Source organism: Zonotrichia albicollis, chromosome 11, assembly GCF_047830755.1.
Source record: "Zonotrichia albicollis isolate bZonAlb1 chromosome 11, bZonAlb1.hap1, whole genome shotgun sequence".
Lineage (NCBI taxonomy): Eukaryota > Metazoa > Chordata > Aves > Passeriformes > Passerellidae > Zonotrichia > Zonotrichia albicollis.
In genome coordinates, this window is record NC_133829.1 from 7,913,731 (window position 1) to 7,938,182 (window position 24,452).

At 55.5% G+C, this 24,452-nt stretch overlaps 3 protein-coding genes across 6 annotated transcripts; 1 reads left to right on the forward strand and 2 right to left on the reverse strand.

Moving 5' to 3' along the window:
* Nucleotides 1–291: 291 nt before the first annotated feature.
* Nucleotides 292–11,796, reverse strand: KIF7 (kinesin family member 7). 3 transcript variants are annotated; one of them, XM_014264560.3, is made up of 18 exons: nucleotides 11,252–11,796; nucleotides 9,827–10,027; nucleotides 8,796–9,207; nucleotides 7,706–8,237; nucleotides 7,277–7,414; nucleotides 6,907–7,131; nucleotides 6,300–6,499; nucleotides 5,898–6,004; nucleotides 5,438–5,593; nucleotides 4,932–5,134; nucleotides 4,649–4,846; nucleotides 4,330–4,455; nucleotides 3,665–3,841; nucleotides 3,189–3,404; nucleotides 2,785–2,991; nucleotides 2,137–2,335; nucleotides 1,896–2,045; nucleotides 292–1,699 (listed from the first exon to the last, which is right to left on the reverse strand). In XM_014264560.3, the coding sequence occupies exons 1-18, from the start codon at nucleotides 11,550–11,552 to the stop codon at nucleotides 1,305–1,307; spliced, it is 4,143 nt and encodes a 1,380-aa protein (XP_014120035.2). In that variant the 5' UTR covers nucleotides 11,553–11,796; the 3' UTR covers nucleotides 292–1,304. The 3 variants fall into 3 exon arrangements, with proteins under 3 accessions (XP_014120035.2, XP_014120034.2, XP_014120033.2); XM_014264559.3 differs by having other exon boundaries at nucleotides 292–1,696; nucleotides 6,300–6,502; XM_014264558.3 differs by having other exon boundaries at nucleotides 6,300–6,502.
* Nucleotides 11,797–12,227: 431 nt separating this feature from the next.
* Nucleotides 12,228–15,281, forward strand: LOC102064351 (ras-related and estrogen-regulated growth inhibitor-like protein). The gene is made up of 4 exons (XM_005483434.4): nucleotides 12,228–12,536; nucleotides 12,946–12,999; nucleotides 13,250–13,326; nucleotides 13,880–15,281. The coding sequence occupies exons 1-4, from the start codon at nucleotides 12,398–12,400 to the stop codon at nucleotides 14,303–14,305; spliced, it is 696 nt and encodes a 231-aa protein (XP_005483491.1). The 5' UTR covers nucleotides 12,228–12,397; the 3' UTR covers nucleotides 14,306–15,281.
* Nucleotides 15,282–15,475: 194 nt separating this feature from the next.
* Nucleotides 15,476–23,796, reverse strand: PLIN1 (perilipin 1). 2 transcript variants are annotated; one of them, XM_026791238.2, is made up of 9 exons: nucleotides 22,216–23,796; nucleotides 21,542–21,600; nucleotides 20,157–20,355; nucleotides 19,957–20,039; nucleotides 19,024–19,276; nucleotides 18,528–18,847; nucleotides 17,894–18,031; nucleotides 17,003–17,236; nucleotides 15,476–16,517 (listed from the first exon to the last, which is right to left on the reverse strand). In XM_026791238.2, exons 2-9 carry the CDS (start codon nucleotides 21,584–21,586, stop codon nucleotides 16,131–16,133), a joined length of 1,659 nt encoding a protein of 552 aa, XP_026647039.2. In that variant the 5' UTR covers nucleotides 21,587–21,600; nucleotides 22,216–23,796; the 3' UTR covers nucleotides 15,476–16,130. The 2 variants fall into 2 exon arrangements, with proteins under 2 accessions (XP_026647039.2, XP_026647038.2); XM_026791237.2 differs by having other exon boundaries at nucleotides 21,542–23,796.
* Between the last annotated feature and the right edge of the window lie 656 nt (nucleotides 23,797–24,452).

Sequence of the window (24,452 nt, forward strand, 5' to 3'; positions counted from 1 at the left end):
TCCAGACTGGAAGTTCTCTCAAGAATATGAAAACCCTGCTTAAAGCAGCTTAGAGGCTGCAAGAGAAAAGCAGAACCAGAGTTCCTTTATCATGGACATTGCTGGCTGGAGATGTTCCTCCTGTGGCAATTTAATGTGGGAGGCCTTTTAGATATGGCTGGGACTACTTAAAACAGTTATTTAAACATTAGGCCAACAGTGTGACAGCAGCTGACTCCCCATGCAGTGAGATTTAAATACAACTCCTTTCCTACCATACCTGGAGTAAGTGGCCCTTCTGACAAGTCACCATTTCATAAAACTCACTCTGCTTTATTAGAAAAGTTATAGTAAAAATGTAAAAAAAACAAAGTTACTACAAAAATCTATGTACAAATTCTGCAGGGCTGCAGAGCATCTCGCTCTGAGGCTGCCAGGCTGAGCAAGCTCTTCAGCTGAGAATTCCACATTGTAAACAAGTTTGTAGTGTTAAGAGGCCTGGAAGCAAAGTGTCTTCTGCTTCACAGTGTTCAAGCTGCTGAGGGAGCAGAGGAAAAGCTTCTTGTCAGTGAGTGCAGCCTTGACTGGCAGCAACACGGGGAATGCAGGCTGGTGCTCCCACACCTTACACACTCATGACAACAAATCACATCTTTCTCTTCCTCAGGCCTCTGAAATGTAACAGGGTTGCAGCCAGGCTGCCTTGTGGGGCAGGAAAGCTCTCAAGCTCAGCTCAGCAATACCCACTGCTCCCTGTGCCAGGTGAGCCTTCAGCCTGGCTCTGGAGTGAGTTTTTCCTCACATCTATCATGGCTGGGTGATAAGGCACTGGGCTGACATTGAGGTGGCTCTAGAGTAGGTTTTTCCTCACTGGGCTCATGTTAAGCCTGGTTCTAGAGTAGGTTTTCCTCACATCATGGCTGGGTCATAAGGCACTGGGCTGATGTTAAGCCTGGCTCTAGAGCGGGTTTTTCTTCACGTGTATTGTGGCTGGGTGATGAGGCACTGGGCTGACGTTGAGGCTATCTCTAGAGTGGGTTTTTCCTCACATCTGTCATGGCTGGGTGATGAGGCATTGGGCTGATGTCGAGGCTGGCTCTAGAGCAGGTTTTTCCTCACTGGGCTCACGTTAAGCCTGGCTCTAGAGTGGGTTTTTCCTCATGGCTATCATGGCTGGGTGATGAGGCACTGGGCTGATGTTAAGCCTGGTTCTAGAGTGGAGTTTTCCTCACTGGGCTGACATTGAGGCTGGCTCTAAAGCGGGTTTTTCCTCACATCTATCATGGCTGGGTGATGAGGCAACTGAGCTCACGTTGAGGCTGGCTCTAGAGTGGGTTTTTCCTCACGTCTATCATGGCTGGGTGGTGAGGCCCTGGGCTCACGTTGAGGCTGGCTCTGCGCAGCTCCCGGCGGGCTTTGGGAGCAGCAGCAGCAGCCAGGCTCCGCGGGGGCAGCAGCTCGTGGGGCTGCCCTGCTCTCAGCAGCGAGTGCTCTGGGTCCCTCTGCCGGGGCTCGCCGGGGCTGTCGCTGGTCAGCGAGGATCGCCTCCACGTCGAGGGCAAAGGGGCGTGCACCAGGTCCCTGCTCTCATCTCTGGCCCGAGGGCTCTCTTCAGCAGCAGCTGGAGGCAAGGGCTGCTCCCTGAGGCTGAATTCCTCACAGGTGCCAAGCTCAGGGGCAGCTCTGTCCCCAGCCCCATGAATGCTTCTCTCCATCCCTGCTGGGAAAAAATGAGGATACAGTGAGGAGATTATCAGGACTTTCATCATCAAAATTGGTGCCTGTATAACAGTTGCTGAAGGACCTACACATGCACTGCTCTGAACTACTCCAAGCTCTCACTACCAGGTGTGGGAATTGAACCTCCCTTTTAACTTGGCAGGAACAGCAAATCCCTAGCCCGGCTTTCCTCTCACCTTTGGTCTGTCCAGCATGGAGGTTCATGTTACTCAGTCTCTGGTTCAGCTCCTGGTTTGCCCACATGTACCAGCTCAGCTCCTTTTCCAGCACCTGAATCCTCGCCTCATACTGCAGCTTGCTGCTGGCCAGCCCCTCGTCCATGTGCTCTGCAAGCAAGAACAAGGCTGTTTCAGCCTGGGAGCCCGGAGAAAGACAAAAGCAGTGGCACTGCTGCCCATGAGGAGAGCTGGGGGTTACCACGGCTCTGCTGCAGCAGTAGCTGCATGTTCTGCTCATGCTCCTTCTGCTGCAGGGTGAGCTGGCGGTCCATCTCCAGCCGCTGCCGCTCCACGGCCGCCTCCAGCCAGTACACCAGCTGCTGCTGCTCCTCCAGCTGCATCTCCAGCTCTGAGAAGGCAATGTGCTGCCTGTGCTGGTCCTCTCGCAGTGTCACCACCTGACCAGGGCCCAAGAGCAAGAAACTCTTCAGCTCCTTCATGCCTGGGAGGATTTCCTGCCCCAGCCCCAGTCAGGTTAGTTTTTTGGTACAGCCTACAAAGGTTAGTAGTGCTGGGATGTCAGAGCTGCCTTGTGGAGGGAAGAGCAAGGTGTGGCTGCACTGATGCAGCAGAGCCACTGCAAGGATCCATGCATCCTATGACTACTTGGCCCATCTCCCAGCTAGGGGTCATGGTGCTGTGGCTTTGTGGCCTGACTTTTCAGGAATATGATGCAAAGAGAAAGCTTGAAACTGAGGAAAACAGGAGTGTGGTCAGGTCATAATTTCTGTTAAAAAGTGCATTCAAGCTGTGTGATGTTTATGATGTGTTCTGGCTGGCTGCAATCACTAACAGCCAAGTAAGTGAAATACAGCTGCCACCAGCGCGGAGGGCAGTTGTCTCCCACCTTGTCAAAGTACTTGCAGAGCAGAGCTCGTGTCTCAGAGGAGGAGAGGTAGCTGAGCTTGGCCATGAGGTTCATCTCACACTGTGACAGCAGGCTGGCTGAGGCCCGCAGGACTCGCTGCCTGCATGTGATGGACTCATTCTTGTACTCAATGGCTGCATCCAGAGCCTCGATTGCCTCATCCAGCTGGAACAAGATCCGTTCTTCCTGCCAGGGCAGAGCTGTAGTTACCAGGGAGCAAAGAGCTTGCTCTGTCTCATCCTGCCCTAGCCTTGCTTGTCATGTCCGTGCTGGTGAGAAGCTGGGACATGCAGTTTGGGATGTGGGGGAGCATCTGCCAACGATCTCAGGCTCAATCTTTACTTCTCTCCTACAGCCTCCTGCTCCCAGCCCAGCAGAGGTACCTCTGGGGACAGCAGCGTGCCCTGGCGCAGCTTGTTGTCCAGCTCCAGCCTCTGTTTGAGCAGCTGGTCCTTCTCCTGGCGCAGGCTGTTGATCTCCTGGCGGATCTGCTGCTGGTCCTGGGCGCTGCCGTGGCGCAGCTGCCCGCTCTTCTCGCTCAGCTCCTTCTCCAGGTGCTCCAGGCGGCTGGACACGCGCACTATGTCATCTGTCAGGGCCTGCAGCACAGCATGCTCAAGGGGATCTGCTCCCAAGGCAGATCAGCCCTGTTCTACTCCCTCTCTAGGTCAAGTGACCCCCAGGCAACCAAGGGCTACCAAACCAACAAGCTCAGACTCTTTCAGAGAGACAAGATTTCCTACCTACTTTCCAACACCCCCTCATCCTGCAGTCAGACCCAGGATGGCACCCAGATCTTCCAGCCTCCACCTCTGCTGGAAATCAAGCAAAGGGTTGAGGTGTCCCACTCTTGTCTTACCTGGCTGGAGCGCAGCCTTTTGCTCTCCAGGCCATTCTTCTCCTGCAGCAGGGCTTCCTTTTTGGCCACAATAGCTTCCCGTTTCCTCAGCTCATCTTCCAGCTCATCCAGGGCCTGGCGCTGCTCGAGAACTTTATCCATCTCCATGTCCAGCCACTTCTTCTGTTCCTCAATTTTCTGATGGAGGGAGAAGCAAAAGGTGAGTGTGTGTGTGTGTGTGTGTGTGTGCAGACAGCAGCAGCAGTGCCCAGGACTGCTGGACTAAAGAGCAGCAGGGTTGAGATCTGAACAAGCGTCCTTATTGCATCTCTGGTAACCTCCAAAACCACACTTTGCTGGTTTTACCCTTCCAGCTCCTCCAAAAGTCAGAGCTAAACTAAATTCCCAGCTGTCAGGGAGTTCTTGGAGGGCACATCTCTAACCACCCTTCTGCTAACAGACAAAACTTCAAAACTTCTTTACCAGCACTAGGATTTAGATGAGATCCTTTTTCTGGGGTAAGAAAAGATCTGAAGTCCTCTGCTACTAGATACCAATGACATTATGGACTGTCCTTCTCAAGCATGAGATGGGCTCAGGTCTGTTTTCAGATGTCTCCCATCAGCCTGCAGTCTGCCAAGCATCCCCCCTGAGCAGGGAAGCAGAGGCAGGTTTGCTGTCTGTACCTGCTGCTGCTCCAGGCTGATCACAGAACCGTTGCTGCCACTCCGCCGCTTCCTCTGGAAAGCTGCGATTTCCTCTGTTTTGATGCGCAGGATTTTCTGGTGCTGCTCGTGCTTCAGCTCCAGTTCCTGCATGTGAAAGAGCAGCATGGAGGGAGTGGGATGTGTTTGCCCAGGGGCTGAGGGACAGGTTATGTTCTCCTCTAGCTCTTTGGATAGAGCTGTCTCCATGCTCTCCAAGACAACCACAGACCACATCAGAGGCCAGCCAGTGTCATCCTCACAAACCCCACAGCAGCACAGCTGATGTGCCCTGTCCTACCTTGACTCGGTGCTGTCCCTTGTTCACCTCCGTCTCCAGGCGCCGTTTCTGCTCGCTCTCCTCGCGCAGCCGCCGCTGCAGCTGCCCCTGCTGCCGCCGCATCAGCTGGATGTTCCTCTCCAGCTCCTGCACGCGCTTCTCACTCTGCGCCGACAGCGACACCAGCCTCTCCGTCGCCTGCTTCTTCTTGCACAGAACCTGCCAGGGGGTGAAACCCACCCTTGGCACCTCCTCTCTTTGCAGAGATGCCCCCAGCTCTGCGCTGCTCAGCCCTTCCCCTCACCTGTGCCTTGCTCCGCACGGCCGCCAGGCGTGTGCGGTACTCCTGCAGCTTGCACTTCTCCCCGGGATCCCAGGGCTCTTTGGCCTCCAGCTCCTGGAGCTGCTTCTGGCTGTCGCTCAGCTCTGCCCGCACCTGCTCTGCTTCCTGCTCCAGCTCACTGATCTTCTGGCTGTACTGCTTGTTCAGAGCCTGGGCATCCTTGCCTGCAACACAGCCCGCTCTCTCACAGCCAGGATCCCGACCCTTCCGCCCTCTCCCCAAGTATTTTTGGCTACAGAGACTGAATGTTCCCTTTCCCTCAGGCACTGCAGGGAAGGAACAAACCAGTGGGAAGGGTTTCTGTCAGCTGGAGGGATGGAGAAACAAGGCCCTGCTGCTTTTAGGAGAAGAGACTGAGCACAAGCAACACAGGCAGAGAAGATGAGGATGGAAGGAGAGACAAAGCACCACAACTAGGAGGAGGTTTCAAGGGAAATGGGTGCATACTCCTGCCAGCAGCTCTGCACCTGTCTTAATGAGCTCCGTGATCAGCTCCTCCTTCATGCGGATGTTGATTGCCAGCTCTCGGATCTTCTGCTGTGCCTGCACCAGCCTCCACTCAGAGCCCTTCCCTGGCAGGCGCTCCCGGCAGCCCAGCAGGGACTCCCGCTTCCCACAGACCTCTGCAACACAGATCCCCACGTCAGGAAAGTCCTATCCTAGCAGATGGGCGACAGAAGGACAATCTGATCTTGGATCTGTAGTCAGAGTCTGGCACAGCATTGCCCAGAGTCACCTGAAGCTTCTACCATAACATACACCCTTGCCAGACCCTAAGAGTTCAAGTTTCTCCCTAACAAAAGCAGCTGGGTTCCATTTTTGTTCCATTTTTGTCCTCGGGGCACATCCAGATGGGACACCAAGATCTCCCAGTGAACCACCACCAGTCCATGGAAGATTGTCCAACAACCTATGGTTGCTACTTGCCTTTTGACAGCTCCAGCTGCTCCTCCTGAATTGAGTGGGCATTGCCTCCACTTGGCTCCTCGCCCAACTTGAAAATCTCTTTCTTGCTCAAATTTTGGATCCCATTTCTAGAAGAAGAAGCAAATTAATCAGTTTGGTCTGGCCACTCCTAAAGCTGTTCCCAGTAAGGACCCTCATGATCCACAGCCTTCAGAAGGAGATGGGAACAATAGCTGTGGTCAGGAATGATGGTAATGAACTCCCCAGGGAGCAGTAAGGTGTACCAGCAGCATCACTGACCCCACATGCAGCATTTGCCCTGCATCAGACATGAGAGCTGAGCTGCAGAGGCGGGACAGCCAGGTCACAGCCAGGGACAGGGACACGGCACAGGGACAGCTGGCTGAGACAGCCCCAACTCACTGGCACTGGGACAGGGACCGTTTCTGTTCCCATTCCTCCATCTCCTCTCCTGAGGACAGCTCTGATGGCTTCTCTGAGTCCTGGCTGAGCTCCCTCCTCAGCACCACCTCTCTGACCTCAGGATCACCAGCTGGGTGCTGTGTGTGGTTCAGGTGCCAGCCTGCCAGTTCCTCTTTCTGCAAGCAGGAGCTGCTGCTGAGCTTCTGGGCACAGAATTGGAAAGAGAGGAAACAAGCTGTGTGAGAGCCAGTGTTAGAAAAAGTGGCTCCCGGCTGAGCATCACTGCTAGACATAAAAGCAACAAAATGGATTGAGTGTATTTTCAGGAGAACCAGTGTGTTGCCAGACTCAGATGCCTGTGCTTCTGCTGCTCAAACACTGAACAATTCTGGGACTCACCCACAACATGAAAGCAAAAGCCTCAGTTTTGAAGCTGGGCTGTTTTTGCCAGAGTTGTAAAGCTCTAGATTTGAAAACTGAGCACAGTCCTCTGGACTACGCCTCTGGTAAGGATCACACTGAACAGCAGGGCAAAAGCTCTCCTACAGTGGAGAGCAGCCAAGGGAAGAGGCAGCAGCTCTTCAGTGGCACAGCCTTATGCCCTCACCTTCTTGCAAAGAGCTCTTCCACTCTGCTCAGGAAGCAGCCCTGAGGGAACCCCACCAAAGCCATGGGATGGGGCAGCATCCAGTGGGGCTGTGTGAGGTCTCTGGCTGGCAGTGACCAGGTGAAGATTTTCCAGCAGTCCTGGCACACACAGGTTTGGCATTGCCATCTCCAAGCGCACGTGCAGCTCTGAGATCTTATCCTGCTGCTCCTGCAGTTTGTCACTCTAGGAAACAATCAGAAAAATGTGGTTACATTCATGTTGATCTGAGATCCACTGCAGAGGAACCTGAAAGCTGGGCTGAGCACCCCTGTGCAGCAAGGAGAGGAGTGGGGCAGGTCCCTACAAAGAGAGCAGAGCCCAGAAATACCTGCAGCTTATACTGTTCCATAGCATCCTCCAGGGCAGCCAGGAAATCACGGTTCTCCTCCTCCAGGCGTTCCACTTGCCTCTGCAGCTTTGCCACCTGCTCATCTTTGATGGATTCGCACTTCTTCTCAGGGCTCACCTGCTCCCCAGAATAAAAGAGAGGCAGAATCAGTATTTGTCCTTCTCTTCCTATCTCTGCAAGGACACAACAGCTCTGCAGATTCTTCCTATGCAATAAATCTCTCAGCTGCAGCTGAGAATCCTAGTCCTAGTTTTTCCCTGCCTGCTGTGAAGAACATGTCCTTCTGTCTCCCTAGGGCCTCCTGGACAGGTTACCTCTCCTCCCCTCCCTCTCCTGACCCTTCCATCATGCTGTGCTGGGGCCATGAGATGAACCTCACCTCAGAGAGCTGTAACACCCCACTATTACCTGTCCTTTTGCCACTTTTGACCCCTGTGCCTCCTGTCCCTGCTCCTCCATGGAGGTGCTCTCAATGCCGCTGTCCAGCCCGGCCGAGGTGAGCTCGCTCCTCTGGCTCTCCACGGTGCACAGCCACTCCTTGATGCGCAGGAGCTGCTCCAGGCTGAGGCTGCTGTCCTCCTGCAGCTCGGAGAGCAGGCGGTGCGCGGCGTCGGTGCACGTGCGGTAATGGGCGCACTCGGCCTGCAGCCGGGCCGTGGCGTCGGGCACGCCGCGCTTGGCGCTGCCCGAGCGGCGGATGGTGCGCGTCTCTGAGCGCTGCCGCTGCTCCAGCGCCTTCTGCAGGCTCTTGATCTGCAGGTGCAGCTCCTCAATGTGCTCCGTCTCCCTGCGGCAGTTCACCACCGCCCTGTTCTGGATGTTCTGAGCGCGGCTGGCGTAGTTCAGTGTGTTGAGGCTCTCATCGAAGTCGGAGGACGAGGGGCTGACGCAGGCTATCATCACGGTCTGGGCGTTCCCCCCCAGGGAATCTTTCAGGATCCTAAGGAAGAGCACAGGGATTAAAATGGCAGAAATACACAATGACAGAGAAAACAGAAGGTTTTCAACCCTTTTCAGAGGTTAAGCCCAAGGAAAATGATCTTGCTCTGGTCCTTGCTCTGTAGTTTGTTGGCATCAGTGATGCGAATGGAATCATTAAGCAGAGGATGAAGAGTTTGCACCATGGCAAGTCTTCATCCAAATAACTCCTGAGGTTGGGAGGTCTCTGACTCTGTGATCACTGCTAGGTATGTCCTGCTGGAGATTGCAAAGGTCACCTGCTCAAGCTACGAACTAACTGTGGACCATTAAACAAGTCTACTGGGAGTATTTTTTATTCCCTGACAGGCAGGGCAGGATAACCCACAGCAACACCTCATCTCAGTTTTAGCAGTGTAACTCACACAAGCCTCACTGTCTGTAGCACTGCAACGACCTAGGCCTGTGTTCCTATCCTGGCCTCATTGCTCCTTGAGATTCCCTACGTGAGAACCTGCAGAGAGGGCAGACCAGTAAGTTGAGCCTGTGAGACATGGGGGGGTCCTGCTCCCAGTGGTACCTAGTGATTTTGGAGTCCCTGTACGGGATGTGGGTGGTCTTTCTCCGAGGATCTCCCAAGGCACTGATGACGTTGCCCAAGGCCAGGAGGCCACAGTTGATCTGGATGCTCTCCTTCAGCCTCTCCCCTGTGTTTCCCGTCTTCACAATCCGCTCTGAGCCCGCCAGGTCCACGAAGTGGAACTTGGAGACCAGGACCTGTCCGGCGGCGGGCAGGGCGGGTGGCTGGCGGTGCAGGGGCAGGCGGCCGGCGCCGCGCCGCTGCTCCATGGTCACTGTGAAGATGGTGTGCGAGCGGCTCGACTGCCTGTTGATGTGCGTGGCTCCCGTGTGCTTGGCCGTGTTCCCCATCTCCAGCAGGCTCAGCACCTCGTCCAGCCCTTCCACTTCCGACTCCTTCACCCCGCAGAGCACTGCAAAGCAAACACAGCTGTGGTATTGTAAAAGCAGATGATCCCCGTCAAAGGGAGGAATGATGCATCTGACTCCACTGATATCAGAAGGCTAATTAATTACTTTATAATACTATATTATTCTATATTACACTACATCTTAACTGAAACTGCACAAGCACTCAGTCACAACTGAACAAAATCTTGTGACTGTCTCCTGACCGACAGTCTGCACAGTGCACAGTCTGCACGCCTGGCCCTGACAGCCCAAGGAAACAAAACACCATCACTGTGGGTAAGCAATCTCCACACTGCATTCTACTTTGGCACAACACAGAAGCAGCTAATAAGATTTGTTTTTGATCATTCTTTTCTCTGCTTCTCTCAGGTTCAGAGAATGTGAATCCCACAGCTGGGAGGGATGGGCTGCCTGAGGATGCGGCTCCTTTGCACACCCTGGTGCTGTCACCCTGCCCCTGCCAGGCTTTGCCCAGACAAGCTTTCAAGATTAAGCACAGCAAACTGCTGCAGGGAAAAAAAGGGATGGAGGGGGAAGACCTGGCTCTGCCTTCACGGACAGATAACCCAGCTGTGGCCTACAACATGGGGAGAAAAGTAGCCTGTGCACAGGCACACATACCAACGTTCCCCTTGTCATCCTCCCGGATCTGGATGTCTTTGCTAGCTGTATCCACCTGCAGCAGGTCCCGAAACTCCTCCTTGTACACCTCCAGGTAGGACACTCGGACCGTGTAGTCGATCAGGTCATTCTCATCGATGAGCCTGAAGGTCTCAGCCATGGCTCGTGGGATGATGCCCTGCTCATCCTCATTGATGGAAGCTGGCAAAGAGAGGCACACACAAAGAGTGATGGAGCATCCAGGGAGCCCACGCTGGCTAGGGACAGAGCTGAGGTCAGGAGCCTGCCTGCAACACACGTCAGCTGGAAAGGAGCAGCCTCACACCTCTCCCACAGCTCAGCCCTTACAGCCTGGGTTAAACATCCCACAGGACCCCTGGGCAAATCCTATCCCACTGCTGTGCTGGATTCCAGCAAAGCTGCTTGCTTCCAGTCCTTCCTCAAGAAGGAAAACGCACCTCAGCATTTCAGTGAGTACCAAACACCACGCCTGCAGCTGCACTGTGCTGTCCTTTGAAGCCAGCATGACTCCACAACTTTTCCCAACTGAGAGCAGCTTTTCTTTCTTTTTTTTTTTCCTTTTTTTTTTTGTGTGCTTGTAGCTTGCTTGTATCTGGCCACAGCACTCTATTTTTCCTTTTGTCTCTAACAGCCATGTAAAATGGCAATTCTCAAATTTGGTGCAATGACAGCCTGAGCTGGGAGACTGAAAACAGACGTATATTAAAACCATAAAACAATTTAGTGTTTAAAAATTATGCAATTAACTAAAGATGACTGAAATGTTTACAGCACATCCTCTGTAAGAAATCACAATGCCATTAAACCAGAATGAAAAAGTTGTCTCTTTCCTCATTTCCTTCATATAAAGAAATGAACAGGACTAACTTGCAAACCTCCCTCTCCTTCAGGTTTATTTCAGGACCTAGGACTATCACCATCACCTCCAGAGCTGGTGGAGGACCAGGTCCTGTCACTTGTTCTGCAGTGAAAGAGGAGAAACCTAGACACTGTGATCTCAAGGGTGTGGAGACACATCTTTGGGGGGTGGCTACAGCAACACAGGTAAGGGGAAAGGAAAGGCTGCTGGAGGTGGGATGGTGAGGGGAGGTTGGCTTGAGCTGGAGGGGCTGGCAGGGTGGAAGGGCTGTTTGGGAGTGAAACTGGAAGTGATGGAGATGATGATGATACAGTTGGGTTTGGGTAAAGCAAGGATGCTAGCAGAGCAGGGAGACTGGCAGGACAGGGATGCTGGCACAGCAAGGACGTTGGCAGGACAGGGATGCTGGCGCGACAGGGATGCTGGCGAAGCAAGGACGCTTGCAGGACAGGGATGCTGAAGAAGCAGGGATGCTGACGGACTAAGGATGCTGGCGGGACAGGGATGCTGGCGGGCACGCAGCCGCCGGTCCCAGCGAGACTCACCGACGCTGGCCTCCCCGATGGTGTAGGTCTTGCCGGAGCCCGTCTGTCCGTAGGCGAACACGGTGGCGTTGAAGCCGCGGAAGAAGGCGCGCAGCAGCGGCTGGACGCAGGCCCGGTACACGGCCGCCTGCCCCGCCGCCTCGGGCAGCACGGCGGCGAAGCGGAACCGCCGGCGGCCCAGCTCCACCTCGCCGGTGGCAGCATCGCTCCGCAGGCACGGCCGGTGTCCCCGCAGCGCCTCCCGGGGCAGCAGCGGCCGCACCCGCACCGCCACCCGCACCACCGCCGCCTCCGCCGCCATGGCCGCGCCCGGCGCGCCGCGATGGCGTCAGCGGCTCCTCCCGAAGGGACGGGACGGGACGGGCAGGGAGGAGGATGCGGGTCGGGAGGAGGATGCAGAGGGTCGGGAAGGGAGGAGGATGCGGGTAGGGCAGAGGATGCGGTCGGTCCTCGCCGCACCCCGGGGAGAGCGGCCGGGGGGAGCGGGGGATGCCCGCGGCTGCGGGAGTGGCGCGGCTGTGCTCCAGAGAAGCTCCATCACTCTTGGGATGTTTCATCACTCACTCCCTCACTCGGGATTCCGTCCCCCGTGAGATGCTTCGTCACGTGCGAGGCAGCCCTCCGTTAATCCTGAGTGTTCCATCGCTGGTGAAACAAAGTTCCGCCGCCCATGAGATGCTCCGCCAGCCACAAGGGACTCAGGTCTCTCATCAGCCGCTCCATCCAGCCCAGCAGCGGTGACACTCCCGCACTCCCGGGTGACATTGCCACGATGACCGTGCGGAAGGGACAAGGGGCTGCGTGGCCCTGCCGAGGCACAGAGTGCTTTGGGGTGGGGGCGTGGGTCCCTCCTGGGATGCGGTTTGCGAGCAGCTGGTGCCGACAGCTGGTGCTTCCCGGCCGCCCGCCGCGCTGGGGGCTGGCACGGCCGGCTCAGCCACTGACGTATGTTCAGGACACTCCGAGCGATGACAAAGTTTTTCATCCGGCTGCCTGCAGTTCCCTGCGCACCGCCCCTGCGGCTGCGGGGAGGGGTATGGGCCTGGCGGGTCCCCCGGGTGCCGTGGGAAGCGCTGGGCTGCCGGCTGTGCCGAGCCGGGCTGGACACACGGCTGGGACCGTGCGAGGGGCTCGGCCACGCTCAGCATGGGGCTCCGGCTCCCCCTGCGCCGCAGCACCAGCTTCACCCCCGACCACCCTGCCCTCATGGAGGTGCCTGGCCCCGCTGCCCTGAAGATGGAAGCGAACGTCCTTGTCATGGGAGCGGACAACGTAGGGAAATCAGGTGAGAGCTGACCCGTGAGCTGTAGCAGGCTGGAAACTGCATCAGTGTTTGGAGAACAGTGGCAGGGAGCAGCCCATGGAGTGAATTGGTGAGAGGGGGCTGAGCCCTGGGGTGCTGCTGTGGTTCAAGGTGGGGAAGCTGAGCACAACCTTGTAGCCAGCCGGGCAATGACAGGGGAAGGTATTTTGCACTGAGCTGCAGTTTGCTGATGCTCCAGCTCGTGCAGATGCTTTGGTTCGTGCTGTGCCTCTGCTGCACTCACAGACCTGCTGGTGGCTGGGGAAACTCAGAGGTCGTTGCTGCTTGTAGGAGTTTACAAGGGCATAGTGCCTGACTCTGCTCTGGATTTAGAAGGGAGAATCCTCCAGGTTTTGGGCTATTCTGATAATTCCTGTCCTTCCGTCTGCAGCTCTGACCGTGCGTTTCCTGACCCGGCGCTTTATTGGAGAGTACGGGGACATGGGTGAGTGCCAGGCCAGGCCAGTTCCCAGCAGGGACTGGGTACAGAGACAGCCCTGCTGTGGGATTTCATTGCAGCCCATCCTCTCCTGCTTTTCTCCAGAGCATCTGCCTTCTCCTAGGGGCTCAGTGTTGTATTTGTTCAGTGACCCGTCTCTTTGCTCCAGAGCTGCTTCTCTGGGGTGCAAAAGGTCCAGGGTGGCAGCTGGTGGCACCATGAAGATGACGATTTTTTTTTCTTTTTGGGGGCACAGAATTCATCTACAGCCACAACCTGACTGTGGATGGCCGAGAGATTCTCTTACACATCTGGGACGTCCCCAATTCCCAGGTGAGAGAGCTCCACTCCTATCACCCATTTCTACCCCAGGGGCAAAAAAACCCTTTACTGGAAATTACCTATGGGGAACCGCAGGCTGGGAGGTCCAGTTGAGCAAGGCTTTTAAATCAGAGGGTTCATAAGTGACTGAACTCTTCTCAGCTGCCAAGTATAGGACAGCAATGCTGCTGGCAGGGTAGCAATAGTTACCATAGCCCATGGCCCTCTGACTGAGAACACTGGAGCTGAAGCACTGATGGAAATACAGGACTGTGGTAAAGAAATAGAGGTGCTGCTCTGAGGTCCCACACTGTTATCACCTACAGCCTGCAGTGCTTGGCAGCTGGGTGAGGGTTAGGATTAGGGTGTGACGCTGAAAACTGAATCATCCCCCCTTGGTTAGTTCTGCTAGCCAGGTGCTGCACTGCCCTCCTTGGTACTCCTCTTCCTCTCTGCCCTTTTGCTGTTCTCTGTCCTGGCAGGCTCAGGATTGCCCTCTTCTATCAGGCAGGCCTGGAGGGAGGGATCCCAGTAAAACAACCCTTCCTTTTCTCTTTCTCCACAGGAGCAGGCAGAGGATGGCTCCTCGGAGGAGAAGCGAATCCAGTGGGCAGACAGCTTTGTCCTGGTCTACAGTATCTGTGACCGTGCCAGCTTCAACATTCTGCCCCTCAAAGTGCAGTTCATCAAGGCTGCCAAGGAGGGGCAGAGCCAGGAGAAGGTGCCCATTGTCATTGTGGGCAACAAGCGGGACCTGCACCACCAGCGGGAGGTGTCCAGCGAGGAGGGCCGGCTCCTGGCCCTCTCCTTAGACTGCGGTTTCTACGAGGTCTCTGCAGCTGAGGCTTATCACGGGGCCCTCATGGTCTTCCACGGACTGGCCAAGCTCATCCCAGACACCAAGCTGGCCCTGAAGAAGGGCACAGGCATCCGGGGCATCGTCAAGACCATGTCGGCTGTGTTTGCCCGAAAGCGAACGGACTCCCTCTGAGCTCCTGCAGGGCTGCTGCTGCTCTCTGTGCTGCCCAGCTGGGCCAGGCCTCCCTGCTGGGTGCCCGTAGACATGGGGTGTGTCTTTCCATAAGTATGACGGGTTCCTTGCTGTCCTCCTCGTGTCAGGGTCAGTGCCATGCACAGCCAGTGCAGCCGAGGACTGGGACAGTCTCATCTCTGCTGTTCCAGCTCTTTAGGTGCCTCCTGCTTTCTCCTTCCATCCTCCAACACTGGAAACCACGGGGGGATTTTGCCAAAGCTCCAGGCAGCATCCCCAGCTCCTGCAGCAGGAGCTGCCCAGGCTGTCAGCGATTAGGGAGAACATTCTGCTCTTCTACAGCACACGACTCCCTGTCTCTCCACTCCTACTCTGGGACCCTTATTCGTGTTTTACCCTCATCAGGGTCCTCTTCAGTAACCCTGGAGCACCCATGAGCTGGAGAGGTGGTGCTTTCCCCACTGGGGAGGCAGTGATAGTTCCCACATGTGTATCAGAGCCCAGGGCACCGGCGATCCTGGGGAATTTTATGAGGAATGGTGCCTCCCATCCCCCTTGCCGTGCTTTTGAACAGCCGTGCTCGCAGCCCTCTCTCTCCCCCACAGCCTTTCAGCCATCCCAGCCGTTTGTTTCCCTTGTGCGGGCGGGCGCGGTACAGGCTGTGCCTGGGAAAAGCCAGGCGCGGGGCTCGTTCCCAGCATGGGAATTGCACCATGAGCCTTCCCAAGCCGCTCCTTCTGCAGGGCTGCCTGTCCCCGGGGAGGAAAGGAGCTGGGGAAAGGGGCTCGCTGACCCCTGTGCTGCTGGGAGGCTTTTCCCTGCCTCTCCCAAACCCTTCTCTTTGTGCCCTGGGAAAGCAGTGTATTGGGAGAGGGTTTGTGCGTGCTGTAGGGACACTGATTTCTCTGCTGTGTTCTTCTGGAAATGCAATAAATTGTCTTTGGCAGGAAGCCCCGGCTCCTTGGAGCTGTGAATTTATACTTGGGGCATGGGAAGAGACATGTACTGTGCTGGGCATGAGCACCCACTCTGTGGGCATCTACCCACAGGGAATGTAACAGGATGTTTCCCGCACCCACTCCCTTGGCCCTGAGTTGGGGCTCTCACCCCACTGTGTTCCCTTGGCTTGGTGTCTCACTGCCACAAAGAAGCTGAGCAGATGGGGTGAGTGGCAGGTGGTTTATTATTGCAGGTTTATTATTGCAGCAGATGCAACAAGGTGTTGTGGGAAGCCAGGTGATCCTGTGGGAGAGGGTCTCCAGGAGCTCCACCTGTTCTTTTTCCTGACCCCACCATCCATCCCACCACCGGCTGGGAGAGCATTGCCCAGGGCTTTCTCACTCATGAATCCTGCTGGGTGGTGGGGATCTTCAGCCCCTCCATGGAGGAGCAATCTGTGCCTAGGGATGTGCCCTGCAAGGGGGGATGGAGGGAGGAAGGATGGGGAAGCAGGTTTGCTATGGTGATGTTTGACAGCTTTGCCATCCTCCCCTCTGTCTCTCTCAATGTGTAACCAATATAAGTTCACCCTGTCTGCTGAGCAGGGTCCAAGGTAGCCCAGTGCCAGCCCTGGGTGATGGCTCTTTCCACATCTCCTTCACCTTTCTAGTTCCACCTTCCCCTACCTTCTCCTTCTGGCAGCAGGGCTTTTGTTTGCCTTTATTCCCCCATCCTTGATGCACTCCAGAATAAGCTGTCCCATGGCCTGTCTACCACTTTGAGCTCCTGTCCTGGAACAGGGGTGTGTGTGGGAAGCTGGAGGGGCCCAGCAAAGCGTGCTGAGGGGATTGGAGAGGGGCTGGGATGTGCTTGTCCTGCCTCTGGCTCAGTCCTTCTTGTAGACAGGGCTGTAGAGGCTGCCATAGTAGGCCCGGCTGTACATGGACTCGGGGCTGAAGCGGTAGGAGCCCTCGCTGACCCGCCTGTTGTAGGGGGAGAAGGCGGATTTCCTTGGGAACGGGTACTCGGGCTCCAGGGCAGGGCTGCGGTAGTAGCCGTGCCGCAGGAACAGGGGGTCCTCGAGCCCCAGGAAGGACAGGGGGTGATGGCCACGGTACAGCCGCCAGTCACTTCTCAGCTGCGATTTCTCCTCGCTGGAGAGGGCAGCGGGCTTGGTCTCCTCCTCCTCCTCCTTCTCCTTCTTCTCTTTCTTCTCCGCGTTGGTCTTGCTGGCCCTGGATGCTTCTTCTTCCTTCACCGACTGCCTGCGGAGCTGAGAGATGGGGTGAGCACCCAGCCAGGTGGAGCCACCTGCCAGCCCTGCTCCCCCTGTGCTGCACAGCCCCCCTTAAACTGGGAGAGCCTCAGGAGAAGCCAGTTTGCCCCCAGAGTGGAGAGGAGTGGGTGACTTGCAGTCCTTGAGCTGCTGTGGTGGAGAAATGCTCCCAGGGGAGCAACAGGCTGAGGTAAAGGAGAAAGAACAGGGTCTCAGCCTGAAATTTCAACTTCCCAGGAATGTGGTCACACTTGGCTTGGACATGAACTGTGTGAAGGTGTCACCACTGTGTGACCCATTTGTTCTATTGAGGGACTCACTGTCATGGCTTTGGGGATGCTCAAGAGGAGGGTGGGACTGAGGTGTCTTCATGGCATCTCCTCAGTCTGACATTTCCTGCAGCTGTGGGGTGCCCATAGCAGGAGATTGAGCAAAATGGGCTTTGCAGGAGATGGACAGGGCCTGGCTGGGGGCAAACTCACCGGCACATAGCTGTACAGGGTGCCCAGCAGATGCTTAGGGGCACTGACGAGGGTCCCCCCGAGAGCATCCACAGTCTCCATGGCTCTGGACAGCCTGCGGGGCGTGAAGAGGATCAAGCCCTCTGCCGCATCCCAGGCCACGGCCGGCACCTTCTTCACGCTGGAGATGCCGGAGGCGCAGGCGCTCTGCAGGTTGTGAGCCACGCTGCCCACGAGCCCAGGGTCCTGTCCTGCCTGCCCAGAGAAACCAGCTCAGCTCCTGGGGCTGCCCCACCGCCAGCAGAACAGGACAGGGGTGGTCCTGGTTTCCCCATCCCCTTTGCAGCTCTAAGCCTGAGAGATTTCAGCTGGCTGCTGTGCAAAAGCCACCACAGCCCTTTGCAGCAGGGTCTCTCCCTGTCCCTGCCAGCTCCCCCAACTCGGGGCCCCAGGGACCCTCTGCTCGGGGCTGCGCTTCCGCTGCAGGCCGAGGCAAAGGGCACTGACCCCAACCTGCTGCTTCCCGTCCCCAGCTCCCAGCGGAGCCATGCAGGCTGTTCCCAGCCCCACCGGCTCAGACCGCCCCTCCCTGCAGGCACCAAGGCAGGGCATTTTCAGGGGTGTTCAGAGGTTCAGCAGGGAGTTCAGTGCTGGCATCCCACAGCTCCAAAGCAGTTTTGAACATACAAGCCAGGGTGATTTTGCCTGGCATAGAGGCTGCCCACAGCTCCCAGCTTTGGGGAAAGGGAAGGGGACTGTCTCACTCCCCCCCTCCTCTTGCATCCTCCAAGCTGCATTTCAGGATTGAGCAAGGATAGGGGCCCCAAAGGTACGGGGGAACATCCTCCATGGTCCATGGGTAGGAGGATGCTTTGGAGCATACCCAGCTCACTGCTCTGCTTTTCTCCATACCTTGGCATGGTTGGTGTCTTTCTTGCCTGCCTTCTCCTGCTTCTGCTCGGGTGCCTTGCTGTGGCGCCGGGTCAGCCAGCCCTGCCCGTCACTGCGGGGCTGGGGGGCTGCAGGGGCACTCGACTTGGCCAGGCTTCCCTGCCAGGGGAGCAAAAAGGCACCACTCAGAGGGAGCTCGCCGGTCCCACTCCATCCTTTTAGCCTGAGGTACACAGGGAGTTCATTTGTGCATCTGGGGAGAAACCCTGAGGGCAGATGGGAGAGCTGGGATTTTGGCACAGGCCAGGGAAGTTGTTCCCACTGCAGCACAGGGTAGGAAAAACACCTCCTTCTCCCCATTCCCTCTGGGTCTCTGCAGGGGCTTTTTGCTTTAGGAAGGATGTTATGGCAAGGCCATAAATCAACAATTACATGCTGGGAACCTGCTAAAAATAACTCGTCCCACTAATGTGGTACATGGTTATGTGTGAACATCACGCAGGAACCGCCAGCCCCAGCTTGTCCTGCTGAGCAGGGGAAGTGAACTCTGCTCAGATTTGCTCCAAGGAGCCTGAAACGTCCTGTCTGGAAGCAAAATCAGCTCAAAAGAGGAGATGGGATAGCAGGAACCCAGCAGGTGGGTCGTGGCACTCACCAGGATGGGGATCCAGGAGGCCAGCTCCTGCCCCTTGGTTTTGGCCCGCTGCAGGCTCTGGGTGGTTTGCTGGTAAGCGCGGTGGGACACAGTGCTGACCAAAGCGCCAATCCGGCCCAGGGTGCTGGGAGCACTGGGAGCACTGGGAGTGCTGGGAGCACTGGGAGTGCTGTATGCGCTGTATGCCCTGGGAGCACTGGGAGCCCTGGGAGCACTGGGAGTGCTGGGAGCCCTGGTAGCACTGGGAGTGCTGGTGGTAGTACTGGGCTGCTGCTGGGACACCTTTGGTGTTGACAGATGTTTCTTTTTGGGCTTCTTATCTAAAGGTAGAAGAGTACAGGCAGAAGAATGGTTACATTCTGGTGGGACAGCCCTCCTAGGCAGCCTTATGCCAAAATCCAGGGGCTGCCTCCTGCCCCATGCACCCCACAACGGAGGAGCCACCCAGCCAGTTGTCACCAGACTCCCTCAAAGGGGATTTGGGCATCAGGACTACCTGCTTCTTCATCCTCCTCAGGCAGCAGGTATTCCATCAGCTTCTCCAGCCCTCCCAGGGCTGTGTCGACCCCTGCAGCTGCCATCTGGGTCACTGAGTTCTTCCTTGTGTACTTGGCTGTTGTTTCCACTGTGCTCTTGGTGGCCTCATAGCCCTCTGCCGCCAGCTCGATGATCTTATCCATGGAGCTGCCAATGGTGCTTTTGGCACTTTGGAGGGGGCAGGAGATGGTGTCCTTCAGTTCAGATGCAAGCTGTGGGCAGAGAGATGGAGAACAGCCCCTCTGGTGTGCTTGGGGTGGTATAGGACAGCCAGAGGGACTGCAGGGACCCCAGCCATGTCCATGCCAGTAAACAGCTCCAAGAGGGGCTTAACAGCTGTCCCCAACGTGGGCTGGAGGTAGCTGGCAGGGATGGGACACAGGACATTGCTGACTTATATTTGGGAGCCCCAACCATCGTTTAGGTTGCAGAGGTCTTTGAAGGAGCTCTCACTTGGAGATGCTGCCTTGTTTCCCAGCCAGCAGCCTGTCACCATCCAGAAACAAGACTAGAGAAGATGTACTCTGGGCTTTTCAGAGGGGCTGGGGTGTCCCAGACTGTCCTGTGTGGATGCTATGGGACAGAGAGAGAGAAACAGCAAGCGTTTCTCACAGCGGCTTATGAGAATTTTTAGGGAGTTGTAAGGATGTGATAACTTGTTAAGTATAAACAATCTGCAGGTAGTGTTTTTCTACTTTTGTCTTTCTGTTCTTCTCAAGGATGGTGTATGAGAAAGGTGTTTTCGTTAACTGGCCAATCTAATAGAATGTATGGTATCACTCTATAAAAACTGTGTGGTTCTCTTGAATGAAGCCTTCTTTGCTCTTTCTACAATACTGCCTGTTCCAATGTCATTCGCAGTGCAAGAGTGACAGTCCTGCCTGTGACTTACCTTGTCAACAGGGTACTGCAGAGCAGGGATCTTCTCCTCTAGATGGTCCAAGCCCCGGCAAGCCAGGTTGTTGGCCACAGCGACTGCTTTGGCAAAAGCATAGTAAGAAAACCCCATGGCTGTGCCAGGCCCGTGCTTGTGCCAGCACTGCCCCACCTGCTGTGCCCCCCTGCCACGTCCCCCTTGGCAGACAGACTCACACTGCGGCTCCAGGCGGCGCACCACGGGCTCCATGCCCCACATGGCCAGGGCGCCGGCGCCCTGCACGCCCCGCTCGTACACCTCGCACACCGAGGCCATCAGCGGGTGCGACTCCTTGGTGCTGCTGTACTTGCGCTGCAGCGTCTGGCACGTCGAGCTCACCACGGGCAGCTGCAGCACCCTCTGCAGCACGTTCTCCTGCGTGGGGGGTGGGTATGGGTGAGCCAGCAGCAATGCCCTGAGGAGCGCCCCAATTCCCTGAGGAGCACCCCGCTGTCTGCACACCGCTGGCTCTCGGTGCGTTGCAGTGAGCAGAGATCACTGCTTTGTACAGGATCAGTGCTTTGGAGAGGATCAATGCTTTATAGAGGAACAATTTCCCTCCTTGACCAGCCAGCAGTGCCCTCACTAGAATGCTGCTCTTCCATGGCCTCAATGCACAGGAGGCACACTGAGGACTCACACTTTGGCTTGCACGGGAGGAGGAGGAGGGTATTTCTCTAGCCCAACTGAGGGTCTGCCAGGTGTGCTGAATTAGGACAATAGGCTGGCTGCTGCCACTGAGGGAGCAGGGACTCTGCAGGCAGTGTCTGAGGGGATCAGTCTCCACTCCTCCACTATCCCAAGCCTGTCGCAGACATCCTTTATGAAAAATCCTTTCCTTAGGATTTTTCCTCCCGAGAAGCTGAGAGGCCTCAGGAACAAAATGTAAACAATGGTTATCTGCTGCTGTAGAATGCAACAGGTGGATATTTGATTGGTCCATGTTGGATGTTCGTAATTAATGGCCAATCACAGCCCAGCTGGCTTGGACTTTCTGTCCAAGACACAAACCTTTGTTACAATTCTTTCTTTTTCTATTCTTAGCTAGCTTTCTGATGAAATCCTTTCTTCTATTCTTTTAGCATAGTTTTAATGCAGTATATATCATAACATAATAAATCAAGCCTTCTGAAACATGGAGTCTGATCCTCATCTCTTCCCTCATCCAAAAACTCCTGTGAACACGGTCACACAAGCCCAACTATTTAGATGCTCCCTCTGGCTTTCCACCCTCTGGAAACCTCCATGCTGGAGATCTGGGGACTAAATGGGGCAAGGATGAAGGACTGTCTGGCACAATAGGCAGCTATCACTTAGTGCTTGCATCAGCTCAAGGTTAACAGTTTTGAATCTGAACTATTTAATTTCAAGCAAGAAAAAAGGTTTGTCCTTTCCCTTTGATGATGCTCCATACTACTGCAGGTAAAGATCCATATAAAGAGAACACAGGACATGTGAGACAGAGAGGTGTGGCTGGTATTCATCCAGCACCGTGAGCACACACTACCTGGCCCCCCTGGCACATCTGTGCTTTTTTCTGTCTCCCTTTCCCTACACCCACCTTGGCACTTCCATCCTGCAGAGCCTGAGTCTTCTTCACCGTCATTGTGGCGCACCCACCTGCAAAGCAAAGTTGGGAACCGCAGACTCTGCCTGAAAGCAGGGCTGGGCTTGGGCTCCCCCTCACTCCTGCACCCCCCAAGCACAGCAGCTGGGCTGACACACTCCTCCCGTGGGTGCAATGGACGTGGCATTGCCCAACATTTGACTTTTTACCAGTTAAATGTAAAACCAAAGCCTCCATGCAGCCCTGCCCTGCTCGTGTGCCTTAACAACCAAAGACCAAAAATATTAGTTGAGAGGCATGTAGTTTAGAGAAGTTATGGTAAGGGCAGGATAAAGTATGCTGGAAAAGCAAACTCAGAGCAGCCAGGATGCTGACAGATGTGCATGAGAATAGACTCTGGCTGAGGAGGGATAGGAAGGCAGGACAGGAGCAGACAGAATAGTGCTGGGTAGGGTTGTGGTGAGATGTCCAGCTGAGGTCAGCATCCCCCTCATTCATATCTGCTGCTCACAATGCCAACACTCATCCTTGTGAAAACAGCTCCAGCCCCAGCGCAGACCCCTTTTTCTTAGCAGCAGATGAAATTCTGGACATCTAGAGAGAATGGGTGATCCCTGCTGGTCCCACTGAAGCTGTCCTGGAGCACCCAGCAGGCACAGACTACTCACCGAGGGCCAGCCTGTCCCCAGCAGAGCAGCAGCAGAGAGTGGTGTCTGCAGTGTCCCCTCAGCCTGGTGCTGTGAGGGTGAGGCACCGTGCTCTGGCCACTACCACCACCACCAGGCCCCACCTCCCATTGCGTGGGCTCGGGAGCTGAGGGATCAGGGTGGAAACGGGCCAAGGAGCTCCCTGAAACCACCGTAATTGGGAGCAGATGACGGCAGAAAATCCCCTTTGCTGCCTTCCCTGCAGAGTGCAGCAGCTGCAGCACGGCTGGAACGTTCCAGGGTTTAACACCTCTCCTTCCACACAAGAGGAGAAGGAGCTGCCCGGGGACCTCACCACCTTGACAGCAGCAGATCATGGGCAGACAGGGAGAAGGTGAAGAGTCAGGGTTTCCTAAGGGATTAAAACCTTCCTGTGTTTCTGTAAGCCCTGCTGTGCCTCCTGATGGACCAGGGTATGATCCTGCTGGGAAACCTAACAGAGATCAAGAACAAGGTTTCTCCCCAGAAGAGTTTACTGAGCACAAGGAGCAGAAGGCAGATGTGGGGGACATGTTCTGCTTGAAGCAATCTGGTTTGGGCAGGTCTGCAATTTCTAAGATGATTCATGAGGCTTTTGGTGAGGAGGCTCTAGCTGAGGGTCAGGGCAGACACTGCATTAGGAAAGCTTTAGGCATTTGGGATAGATGGAGAAAAAGATCAGTTTGGAAGTGAAGATAACCTCGTTCAACTCTTGCCCAAAGCAGGGCTGTTGTCAAAGCCAGATCAGCCTGCTCTTGATCTTGTGCAGTTTTAAAAACTTTCAGTGAGAGGATTCCTCTCTCTCTGGGGCCCAGTTCCTGTGCTAACTGTACTAATGATTAAACTATTTTTTCCTAATGTCCAGCTGGAATTTTCTTTGTTGTACCTGGCATCTCCTATTTTTGCTTTGTGCACCTCTGAGCAGAGTTTGTACCCCATTCAGGGCTGGTACAGCCTGTGTTCCATGCCCCTGAATGCTCTCTCAGTGATCTTCAAAGTGACTATTCAAGATGTCTCTGTGATGGTGGGACCAAAACAAGACATGGTTCCCCAAATGTGTATTCACAACTGCCCTCCTTGACCAGCCAGCAGTGCCCTCACTAAAATGCTGCTCTCCCATGGCCTCAGTGCACAGGAGGCACACTGAGGACTCACACCATTGTTAAAAAATCCATTTCTGGTACTGATTGAAACAAAGACCACACCACCTGTATGGGACCATGCCAAGCTTTGGTTTTTGACTACAGATGAGCCACACTGATGAGATGAGGACAGTGTAGTGGAAAGAGGACAAATGCCTGAGGACAAGGCAATAATCAGGGAGATCAGTGAAGATGAGAGGTCCAGGGTGCCATGTGTCCCTTGACATGTGGCTCACAATGCCCACAGCTGCCCAGCACTCCCATTCAGCACATGGAGGTGAGCACCCAACACAGTTCCATGGCTCCCTGCTCATGGCTGCACTGCTCCTGTGTGGGGTGGGAGGCTTCCCTGGGGCATGGGAAAGCCACAGATGGAAAGAAAATGCCCCCTTTGCTTCCCAAAGAGCCCAGAGTCTGCTCCCAGCCCGGGGCTGTGCCTGCCTTGCTGGCTGGGTGCAGAGGCACATGAGTGTGCTGGGCTGCCTCCAGCTGGTGCTGGGGTCAGCCACTGCCCTTCAGACAGAGGGACAAAGAGCACCAGCCTGCTTCAAAGTTTGCTCTCTTGGCACTCAGACTTTTTCCAGCGCTGCTGGCATGGCTGAAAGTGCAGAGGGCACAGCAACCTCCTCCCTGCCTTGGCTGGAGTCAGGAGCCAGCACAGCCTTTGCCCTACTAAAGCCTGTGCTCATCCCCTCCCCTTCCTCTGGGACAAAGGCTGTGCCAGCCCCTGCTCTGCAGGGCAAAGGCTCCACGGCCTCCCTGCCCCACCACTCCAGCACCAGAAACATTCCCTGTTCAGAGCTCCCAGGTCCACAGGGTGCAGGGAAGCAGCTTCACACCCTTGTCTCTGCAGTTTGCTCCACACTCAGTAATGTACCACAGTGAGGGGATGAGCCAGATCCCCAAAGCCCTGCAAGGCACCTTCATCCATTGCTCTGGGAAGGGGCTGGAGAAGTATATGATTCATTTCCATGCAGGATCAGCAACCCCATAACCACTGCTGACAGATGTCTGCCCAGTTTCTTTTTAAGGATGCCCTCCTAGGCAAGCTATTTGGATTTTTTTTTTTTACTTTCA

Bases quoted from the DNA above. Each gene is read 5' to 3' on its own strand.
- KIF7 (XM_014264558.3), bottom strand. From the start codon at position 11,552: ATGGCGGCGGAGGCGGCGGTGGTGCGGGTGGCGGTGCGGGTGCGGCCG. The intron at 4,847-4,931 runs GTGAGGGGAAGG...ACCCCCTGGCAG, and splicing joins CCGTGCGGAGCAAGGCACAG to GTTCTGTGCAAGAAGAAGCA. The intron at 3,842-4,329 runs GTACAGACAGCA...TCCCTCCATCAG, and splicing joins TCAGCCTGGAGCAGCAGCAG to AAAATTGAGGAACAGAAGAA.
- LOC102064351 (XM_005483434.4), top strand. From the start codon at position 12,398: ATGGGGCTCCGGCTCCCCCTGCGCCGCAGCACCAGCTTCACCCCCGAC. The intron at 12,537-12,945 runs GTGAGAGCTGAC...TTCCGTCTGCAG, and splicing joins GGACAACGTAGGGAAATCAG to CTCTGACCGTGCGTTTCCTG. The intron at 13,000-13,249 runs GTGAGTGCCAGG...TTGGGGGCACAG, and splicing joins TGGAGAGTACGGGGACATGG to AATTCATCTACAGCCACAAC.
- PLIN1 (XM_026791237.2), bottom strand. From the start codon at position 21,784: ATGGAGGCTTTGGTTTTACATTTAACTGGTAAAAAGTCAAATGTTGGG. The intron at 18,848-19,023 runs GTAGTCCTGATG...TTCTACCTTTAG, and splicing joins TGAGGAGGATGAAGAAGCAG to ATAAGAAGCCCAAAAAGAAA. The intron at 16,518-17,002 runs GTGAGTTTGCCC...CCCATCTCTCAG, and splicing joins CCCTGTACAGCTATGTGCCG to CTCCGCAGGCAGTCGGTGAA.